Here is an 11,054-nt window from a genome sequence, read left to right as displayed (position 1 = left end):
ATGCTGTTGAGCAGAGCCACCCACCAACCAAAGGCACTCATCTTTGACTCCTACAGGAAAGATAAAATTTTCTTCATTCTTTACGCTACATTATAGTTAGGTCTCTCTTGTTGTAGCAGATTAGCATTTTATTTTAATACATAATCCTTAACCCCTGACTACCAAGCCACTGCTCTATTCCATAGTCCTCACCACCCTCTTTCTAAAGAGAAAGAAAATTGGATCCCACCAGCCCCCTCACTGGCCTTTCCAAGACTTGAGGGAAATGGCTCTGCTCAGAGCCCCCTTTACCTCCTTGTTTCGAAGACTGTAGATGAGGGGGTTGAGCATTGGCGTGACAATGGAGTAGAAGACAGACACCACCTTGTTGAAGTTGATGGAGGAGGCCACTTTGGTCCGGACATACATAAAGAAAAGAGTGCCATAGAAGAGGCTCACCACTATCAGGTGAGCTGCACAAGTGGAGAAGGCCTTCCGGCGCTCAGCCACTGAGCGAATACGCAGCAGCGTCCAGACAATGTTGCCATAGGACACAGCAATGACCACAGAGGAGACCAGGAGCACCACCAGAGAGACCAGGAAGTCTGCGGTCTCCTTCAGGGTGACATCCGAGCAGGACAAGGCTAGCAGAGGTGAGGCATCACAGAAGAAGTGGTCAACGACATTGGAGCCACAAAATGTCAGCTGGGACATGAGGTAGATGGGCAACATGGGTGTAAGGAAGCCCACCAGCCAACAAGCACCAGCCAGACGAGTGCAGGTGCCCCAGGACACCAAGGCCCCATATCGGAGAGGCATACAAATGGCCACATAGCGGTCATAGGCCATGGCAGCCAGTAGGAAACATTCAGTTGCCCCAAGGAAGGTGAAGATGAAGAGCTGGGAAAGGCAGCCAGCATAGGAGATATTCTTGTCCCCATCTCTCCCAATAAAACCAGCCAGCATCTTGGGCACCGTGACTGAAGTATACCCAATTTCAAGGAAGGACAAGTGCGTCAAGAAGAAGTACATGGGTCTCCGTAGCCGATGGTCCAAACTCACTACCAGGATGATGGCCAAGTTCTCCACCAAGGTAAATAGGTACATGGTGAGGAAGAGTGTAAAGAAGAGGAGGCGTGCTTCATGAACCCCGGCAAAGCCCACCATGACAAACTCTGTTACATGGGTCCAGTTTGCGGTATATGGCTGCATATTGGGAGTGAGGGCTCAATAGACTCATAGTCTTGCAAACAAAGACAACTGAAATAGAACCTGTGAGGATGTTGGACTGAAATATCTTCCACTTCAGAAGAGGAAAGTGAAGTTAAGACACTATCCCTCCCTTCAAAGAATTTATAGTCATTTAGGGCCACAAGAAAATAGACAATATCAGTACAAAATAAAAAGTTCTGGATAACAATAAGACAGGATATTACAGGAGGGAACAGAGGGAAGCTCAACCAGTCTTGTGGAGCCAGAGAAATCTTCCTGGAGAAAGAGCTGTCTAAACTGGAACCTGAAAATAAGTGTAAATTACTGAGATAAAGTTAGTGATGTAGAGATGTCATAAGAATAAAATTTTATGGATAAAAAAGCTGTGGTACATATACACAATGGAGTACTATGCAGCGGTAAGAAAGAAAGATCTCTTATCCTTTGAGATGACATGGAGGGACCTGGAAAGTATTATCCTAAGTGAAAGAAGCCAAGCAGAAAAAGACAAATACCACATGATCTCACTTATATATGGAATATAATGAACATAACAGTCTGAGGAATACAGTAGACCCAGAAACATGGAAGTAGGGCACAGACTGACATCCCTCAGAAGAGGGGGTGGGGGGGTGGGGGGTGGGAAGAGATAAACCACAGAACTTATATGCATGTATGTATGACCAATGGACATGGACAACTAAGCCGGGGACGGGGCGGAGCTGGGGTGGGGTGGGGGGTACCAATGGGGTAAAAAGGTAAAATATCTGTAACAAAAACATAAATAAATAATTCATAAAAAAAAAAAAAAAGAATAAAATTTTAGACACCAGAGAGAACACTGCATTTGAGAAACTTCAAGCTGTTTTGGTTTACCAGCTTTGGCTTCTTGATCAAGCCTACCTGGCTTCAAATACAAAAACAAAAAAACCTAACTAAAGAGTTGTGAACATTTAAATTGGGTGATTCCTCTAGAGCATTTAGCATCCAATGTGGGTCAGTAAATATTGGGGGAAATTTACACGCTGGTTCTCCTGGAATAGCGTGTGAAGGGAAAATTACTACTGTTGAGTTTGAGGAGTAGCCTAGGACAATATCGTGAAGAATAGTAACCACGTTAAGAGAAAGAACAAAGCTTCCGTCTGAGGGCAATAGAGGGCTTGAAGAGTTCTCAGCAAGGGAACAGAAGTATGCTTTCTGCCCTTCAGATGGGGCAAGTGTGCTGTGCTGAGGCAAGTTCAGACAGCATGGAACGATGGTGGTCATGATCACTAGGCATGGAGCATGAGCAAAGCTATTAAAGAGATAGCATCTACAGCTTGGAGTCTGAATGCAAGCTCCAACCTCAACTTAAAATATGTGGCCATGGGTGAATCACTAAATAATTTCATTTTTTAAAAATAGATCATACAAAAAGAGACCCAGAAAAATTATTAAATTTCACGATTAAATGAGAGAATACCATGTCTCCATTACTGCGGCAATTTTAAAATAAAGCCTAAAATTTTTTGACACTTTTCCCATCAGAAAGTGAGACCTGTGGCACTTGGATCTGGGCTTTGTGACCGCCTGACAACAGGGTTAGATGAAAATAGGTGCTGTCGGTGGCCAGGCCCAGGCCCTAAGAAACTGTTCCCTCTTCCTGCTTCTTGGAACCCAGCCACCATGATGTGAGGAAGCCAAGCAGAAAAGCCCTGGTGGAGTGGCTAAGGGTCCCCAGCCGTAACATGCCAGCCAGGTGAATGAACCATCTGAAAAATAGGTCCTCCAGCCCCCTGTCAAGCTGAGCCTTCCCCAAATTACATTTTTGTGAGCTAAATAAACGATTGTTGTTACTGCAAGCCACGAAGTTTTGGAGTGGTTTGTTAAGCAGTAATAAATAACTGAAACAATTATATGTACTTACTCTGTACCTGGGGCAAATTATTCACTATCCCTGACCCTTTGGAGGAAAAGAAGTAGTGTTTTGCCTAGGATCCAAAATGCCTAAACTGAAATTTGAATCCAGGTGTGTCAGACTCAAAAACCCTTGCTCTTTCCAAAAAAAGTATTAAGCAGTTTCCCTCTGGTTTCGACATTCCATGATTTCAAGGCAGTGAAAGCATGTGGAGATACAAAGTCGGCAACGAACAAGGTCAAAGACTTCAGATTCCTGTATGTGTCTCCACCAGGCCTGAGTCCAAGCCCCGACATCCCTACCGTGGGTGGTCTATAAACACTGGCTTCCTGGCCAAATAATTGCATTGCAGCCCCAGATGCTTCATGGTTCCATTGGCTCCAGGAAATTTCAGGGCACAATTCCTACACATTTCTCCCCTTAGCAATTTGGCTTACAATGTAGCAGCCCAGGAGGAATGCTTACTCTTCTGAGATGCCCTTCCTCACAGAGATACTCCTATTACAAGAAGCCTGACTTGACTCTGTGTTATGGACACAGTGAAGTTTTCATAGTAAAGTTTTCTGAAATGTTCGTTCTTCTTCATAGTCATTAAGAGCATGAGATTCACAGTCAAACAGCTCTGGGATCAAACCCTAGCTCTGCAATTTATTAGTTGGGCCACCTCATCCATGCATTGTTACTATTATTCTTAAATCTTACCTGTCCTTTCAGCTGTGACTCAAGTTTGATAGTCCTGTGTTCACTAGGAAGACTTATCTCCCCTCATTCCTCCAAACGTATGTGTGCAGTTTAAGCCAACACATAACAGGGCACCTGCTCTGTACCCAGCAGGACACATGGTGATGCTGAGAGGCATCCTGTTATAGGGCATCTGTCCCCCAGCAGCCAGGACAGGGCCTGGTACAGAGCTGGTGCCCCCAGCCCCCAAAATTATACCCAGTACAAAGCAGGTATTGCCTTATAATACTTTCAGTTCTCTGGTCCGTGACTTAGAGAGAGGATGCCAGAACCTGAGGCTGTTTGTTTCCCGTCCAAGTAAGTTACATTGAAAACAAACTGCTTTTATTTCTCAACAGAGGGAGGGGGGAGCAACGACTCACACTTCCCATTCTTCAATGTGGAGTCCCGGGGAGAAAGCTGCCTGGCCAGGGGCTACATCCCTACCCCCTTGCACCCAGGCAGGGGTATGTTTCGCTTGTGGGCTGAGACTTTTAGGACAGAGGTGTGCCTTCCCACTTTCTCTGTCCCCATTCACAGGCTTGGGGGAACCAGAAGACAGGCAGAGCCCGGAGCCCTGGGGAAACACTGCTGCCTCTAGATTGGGGTTATCAACGTGTTCTGCCAGACAGTAAACATTTTAGGCTTTGCAGGCCACAGACGATGTCTGCCACGTATTCTTCTTTGGGTCTTTGTGGGGTTTGTGACCCTTTAAAAATGTACAAGTCCTTCTTAGCTTTACAGGCCATATGAAAACAGGCTGAAGCTGGATTGTGCCCACAGCCTGTAATTTCCCAGTCCCCGTCCTAGGCCCACCTTGGACTATGACATGAGTGAAAAAGAACAGTGTTTCACTGGGTCAAGCTATAGTTACCCTACCGATGGACACACATACCACCCTGCCACCACGCAGCCAAACCGTCCCCAAACTTCCTGTTGTCTCTTGTTCCGCAGGGAGACGAAAGGGATAACTAATCCCCAGGAAGGTACAAGTCGGGCCCATGAGGAATGCACCTTGTCCAGAAGCCAAGTGTCATCATTGCATCCCCACCCCAATCTCTAATTAACAAAGCACAGGGGGCCTTTCTTTGAATTTCAGATCAAGAGCCCGATGGCTACACTAAATGATCCTAGAGGCGATTGATTCTGTTCTTCTACTGCTATACGGCCAATCCAATTCTTTGAGAGATTCTGGAGATTAAGTCAAACTGTTGAATGGATTAAATTATTAGATTGAGAAAACCACTCAACATGTTTAAGTAAACAAAACAATTAAATGGATGTCCTGTTACTGCATTTACTAATGTATATTAATTGACTCCCATTCATTAAAAGAAAAAAAGAAAAAAAAAGGAATCCCACAATTATCTAATCCTTAGCAAATTCTAAAGCCAACAGCATTGTGAACCGGTTAATTTGTAATTACTGATGTGGCTTACCCTGACCTCTATGCCTGTCACTTGCTCATTCAAGCACTCACGAAGGAGTCTCTCAGAGCCAGGCATTGTGCTAGGCACCAGGCCTATAACCAAATGAGTTGTGAGCCCTGTCCTTGAAGAGCCCACAGTCTTTCAAGGGAGAGAGACAACTACTCAGTGCCCAAAATAGATGTGATGAGTTAGTTACTGTGTATCTTGGACAACAGAGCAAGGGAACAGTTCATTCTGCCCAGTAGGAAAACAGGACAGGTGAGATCGAGAAAAACCAAACGGACCAGCCGGTGTGGCTCAGTGGTTGAGCGTCAACCCATGCACCAAGAGGTTGACGGTTCAATTCCGGTCAGGGCATATGCCCCAGTGGTGGGTCCAATTCCCAGTAGGGGGCATGCAGGAGGTGGCCAGTCGATGTTCCCTCTCATCGATGTTTCTATCTTTCTCTCTCTCTCCCTTCCTCTCTCTAAAAATCAATAAAGAAAAAATATTTTAAAAAGAAAAACCAAACCGCAACAAACAAACAAATGCATAAATTGGTACAACAGAATGGTGATTACCAGAGGGGGGAGGGAGTGGGGGAAGACATAAAAAGGTAAGGGGGTCAATTAAAGTAGACTAGACTTCAGTGGTGAGCATACAATAGATTATATGAAAGTCATAAAGTTGACATTTATATAATATAATTAAACAATGTTACTCTAATAAACTTCATGGAAAAAAAATCCCAATCAGATCACAGTGTGTGGGGTAGGGGAGAAGGAAATCTTTTTTTTCTTTTTTTTAATCCTCACCTGAGGACATTTTTTCCATATTTTGTTCAGATAGAGTGGGAGGGAGAGGGAGAGAGAAACATCAAAGTGACAGGGACACATCGAGTGGTTGCCACGCGCACAACCCAACCGGGGCCGGGGACAAACTGCAACCAAGGTACATGCCCTTAGCGGGAACCGAACCCGGGTCTCTCTGGACCGCAGGCTGACGCTCTAACCGCTGAGCCAAACCGGCCAGGGCGAGAAGGAAATCTTTGACTGACAAAACCAAGTGCAGCTGGAGGAGAAGGAGGTGTTCCCAGAAAGCCAGGGAAGAGAGGTGCGGAAGATAAATCTGTGAGAAAATACTGTGAGGCAGGAGGGCAGAGTGGTTCCAACCACATTCAGGCATTAGATTACCTGGTGCCTTCAAATCCGAGTTCCACCACCTCCCAAGAGAAGTGCAAAGAAAAACACTTGGACGGAAGGCAATGCCTAACCCAGGGGAATGACTTTCTGATGGAATCCTCTAAGTCAGCAGCGGTGAGTTAAATGAGGAAAACTTTCTGGGCAAAAGTTTCAGGATGAACTCAGCCTCACCTCCGAGCGCTCAGGTCACGTGTGGTAGGCAGATAAGTTTCCCTCCAAAAAGAGAGAGAGAGAGAGAGAGAGAGAGACGGGGGTTTTTATTGAGCCCCTCCCATGGACCAGATTCTGCTGGGCTTACATTATCTCATTCAACCCTCACAACAATACTGTGATCCTATGACCTGTCCTTCATCCCTGGTTTCATGCAATTGAAAAAACTAAGGCTCAGGGAAAAAGAAACTTGCATCCAATCGAAGAACTAGTATGTGGCCGAGATGGGATTCAAACACTGCGGTATCTGACACAGAACCCTGCGCTTCCTCCACGTGGTGCCATCTCCGTCATTTTATCTCACCGAATAACACACCTGCGGCCCTGGCTGCCTGTGAGGTTAATTTGTCTGTGCCTTGGAGCCCCATTGGCAGAATACACCACAGATTCCTTTGAACTGCAGGGGCACCGTGAAGCTCCCAGACCTTGTAACCACATGAGCTTCCTCCCCAGGCTCAGAGAGCTCATCAACCAAGTGACAGGTGGGAAACAGGCGGCCAGCGAGAGCAGGTCATAGGGGACACCCACTGAAGGAGGACAGAGGCCACACAGAAACTTGGCCTAATTTGGTGTCCTCAGAATGGTGCTCTCTGGGCTAAGGTTTCCCCTAACAAATATGGGGGAAAAAAAACTTGGGGCCTGTGCAGGGAAATGAACACTTGGCTCCTGCAGCGACAAACGTGTGCAGGCACCTGAGGAGCCTGGTGAGAGACTGGATTCCTCCTCCTTTCAGCTCTCGCCACCTGGTCTCTGGGGAACTTGTCCCCAAATGTGAAAGAAACTGGAAAATGAACTTACCAAGACCCAGACAATGAATTCAGAGAACAAACACCAAATCAAGGTGAGCAGGTGATGGAGGATGGTGCCATGAGGCAGCCGGAAGGGGCCACAGGATGTCCCGGTCCTGCTCTCAGCTTCCTCTTTGCTCTCACCCCTGCACACCACGTCCCTGTTCCCTGCACCGTGACAGCAATCACAGAGCTCACTGTCAGGAGCACAGACAGCCCCCTGAGGTCACGGCACCGTCTCTAGAATTAGAGGAGCGAAGTTTGACCCGGACTCCATCGGGTACTGGCTGTATTGGGGGAAAGTCACTCAGTCGCACGGAGCTTCCGTGTTGTCATCATCTAATGGACGGCATAATCCATACATTTGCAGGGTTGGTCTAAAGATCAAAGGAAACATAAGCCAAACAAGCCAAGCAGAGAAAGACAAATATCACATGATCTCACTTATTTGTGGAATATAATGAACATAACAGTCTAAGGAACAGGGTAGTCCCAGAGACGTGGAAGTGGGGTACAGACTGACAATCGCCAGAAGAGAGGGTGGGGGAGAGATAAACCCCAGAACTTACATGCCTGTGTGCATGAACAATGGACATGGACAACAAAGCTGGGGACAGGGTGGGGAGGGGAGGAGAAGGGCATATCAGTGGGGGGGAAAGCAGAAATATCTGTAACAAAAAGTAAATAATTAATTAATTAAAGAAAAAAATAAAGATCGACGGAAAGAGAATTAAGTGAGAATTCAGGGCCTTTGCTCTTATTGTTCCCCCCCCCCCTTTCTGTGTGGCTTCCTCCGGCACTTCCTCCCATTCTCCGCACGAGGCCATCTCAACAGAGAGGCCCTCTCTGACCACCCATCTGAAAATGCAACTCCCCCTCACTCTCTGACCCCCTTCTTTGGCATGATGTTTTTGTCCCAGCCTCATGTCATCAGTCAGATATTCATTTGTCTACAATATTACACACACACACACACACACACACACCTGCACGCACACACACACCAACCTAAGGTCCTTGAAGGCAATGCCTCTATCTGTTTACTCATCACTGTGTTGTCAGTGGCAGAAAGAGTCACTGGGATGTAGTTTGTGCGCAACAAATAGGTTTATGTCGTCATAAAAGAATGAACACTTGCTCTAAGCATCATGCTGGCCCAGAGGGTTGTTTCCTTTCCACTTCTCGCCACCTGTTTCAAGGAAATGGGAAGGGGAGGAAACCCACCTATACCTATGGAAGAGCCATCCAGTTTGGGTGTTGAAGTCCATGCAACCATCCTGCCAATCAGTTCCAAGACTATAGGTTCCTGAAAGAATGGTGCTTGAGCAATGCACAGCCCACTCTCACTGGCCTTGGGTGGGAAACAAGTTGAATTGGTTTTTACAGATAATTTCTTTTTCTCAGCTACTGAATTTCATTTTGAATTTCCTGAAATACTGTACTATAGGGGCTGTTTTCAAACTCTGCTCCACCAAGCCCTACGTTTCTCCAGTTCCCAAGAGTCATAAAGGGGGAGAAAGGGACCTAGCTTATGGGGCTCGCACACGCCTTGCTTCAACCAGCTGGTAAGTGGCAGAGTCCAGACAAGAATACAGCGCAGTCTGACCCCAGCACCCACCATCTTTCCACCACACCACCTCCCTGGGGTGCTGGCATTGCTCAAATCAAGTTAACTGAGTGTTTCTCTCATTATTCCAGCAGCTTCCATACTGAGCAGGTATGACCTGCTCCTCAAAGCTACTCACAGATGGTCTTCTCATGAAGGGAACAAATGGGAAATGGAAACATGGGAAAATAAGTGGAGCCCAGCCAGTGTGGCTCAGTGGTTGAGCTTTGACCCATGCACCACGAGGTCGTTGGTTCAATTCCCAGTCAGGGCACATGCCCAGATTGTGGGCTCGATCCCCAGTGGGGGGCATGCAGGAGGTGGCCAATCAATGTTTCTCTCTCTCTCTTCCTCTCACTCTAAAAAGTCAATAAAAACATATATTTTAAGCAATATATTTTTTCAAATATATGTTTTTATTGATTTCAGAGAGGAAAAGAGAGAGGTGGAAACATCAATGAGAGAGAAACATTGATCAGCTGCCTCCTGCATGCCCCCCACTGGGGATCAAGCCCACAACCCGGGCATGTGCCCTGACCAGGAATCAAACCGGGACCTCTCAGTCCATGGGACAATGCTCAATCCACTGAGCCATACCTGCCGGGCAACAAGAACATTTTTTTTTAAAAGAAAAGAAAAGAAATGGAGGTGTCTCCAGTTACAGGTGCACCGAGGCCCCAGTTCCCAGGCACGCTAAAGAGGTCACCGCAGCAGAAAAGAACCAAGGTGGGGATCAGACTTTCTGAGCTCCTGGCTCCTCATCTCCAAACAGGAATAATACCTGCTCAACAATGTCTCCAGGACACTACGGGAATTGATGAGCTAGTGGATAGGCAGGCTTTTTGAAACACTAAAGGGACACCCTGGGAAGACCTTATCATCTTGCCTCCATTGCTATGGTCTATGCGATTCCTGCAGAATTTCAGTAATGGGTGAACCTAGGGGACTGCAGTATCAGTGGGGCCCTGGGGACAGCCTTGACACTGCACTTGAACAACAAGTAAATTAATTTTGTTTAGCTTGTAGGTTTATTTGAGGGGCAGACAGAGATAATGAGGAACTAAAACTCCCAAACACCCCTTGGCACCCCTACTCTATGCCAGTTTAGGCAAATCAGTTGGATTCTGTGCCTCGGTTTTCTCACTTGAAAATGGGTTGATATTTAAATCCATAGTGACTCTGTAAAAGAGATTTTGAAAGAAAAAAATGAAATACATTGGGAAAACTGTGAAGAAAGGATTGGGTGAATCTCAAGTCAGGAATCCTTACTCTAGGTTTGGTATATCTTTGGTTGATGACATTCTTTCCACTCACCACCTTCTGCATGCTCCTTGGATGTATGCCTGTTAGTTCCCAGCACTGATGTAAACCAAAGCTAAATAGCCCATATCCAGGTGCTCAGGGATCTCTCAAAGAGCCACTCACCTGCCTGCTACTTCTTTGTCTCTTCTCTGGTTGGATCACAAAAACCAACATTCTCAGAACCTGAATATCATTGTGGAACAGGGACCCCAAATTCAAGGATCACCGCTTCTCTGAACCAAAGGGACAGGGCAGAGATCCACCATCAGCTGAACTGGAGAGGGAGGAAATGGGAGTTATCACTAACTATAAAATGACTCGTACGCATGTAGATGCCTCTAACACTTGCTTGGTGGCCCATGGGATCAGATCTCAACGGAGGTTTGAAGCACAGACAAAAAAGGAAAGGAGATGATAAACCATGGGAAATTCTTCCCCAGAGGATGTGCAGAAGCTTCATGGGAGTCGCAAGTTTGTAGATTAGCTGGACAAGTGCCAATGGAGGATGAGGGGCCAACCAAAGAAGGTCCCATGCCAGCTAGACCCTTTGCCAAGGTCTCTGGCTCTAGCCTACTGTAGAATAGAGTGAAATTAAATGTCCAGAGTTCCAGGTTTATTAAGAATGAAATGAGGCCTTCTTTCAGGTGGCTCAGATATCCCCACCCACCTGTCTGCCCTTTATCCCCAAGTGGGGAAAGTCTACAATGATAACAACAGATATTACCGAGG

The 11,054-nt window shown here is 46.4% G+C and overlaps 1 protein-coding gene across 1 annotated transcript; it reads right to left on the bottom strand.

Annotated features, from left to right (window-relative positions):
* Positions 1 to 219: 219 nt before the first annotated feature.
* LOC118628973 (olfactory receptor 6Q1) lies at positions 220 to 1,203 on the bottom strand. The gene has a single exon (XM_036260063.1). It carries the CDS (start codon positions 1,189 to 1,191, stop codon positions 238 to 240), a length of 954 nt encoding a protein of 317 aa, XP_036115956.1. The 5' UTR covers positions 1,192 to 1,203; the 3' UTR covers positions 220 to 237.
* Between the last annotated feature and the right edge of the window lie 9,851 nt (positions 1,204 to 11,054).

Source organism: Molossus molossus, unplaced genomic scaffold (assembly GCF_014108415.1).
Source record: "Molossus molossus isolate mMolMol1 unplaced genomic scaffold, mMolMol1.p scaffold_m16_p_13, whole genome shotgun sequence".
NCBI lineage: Eukaryota > Metazoa > Chordata > Mammalia > Chiroptera > Molossidae > Molossus > Molossus molossus.
This window is presented reverse-complemented; position numbering and strand designations above follow the sequence as displayed.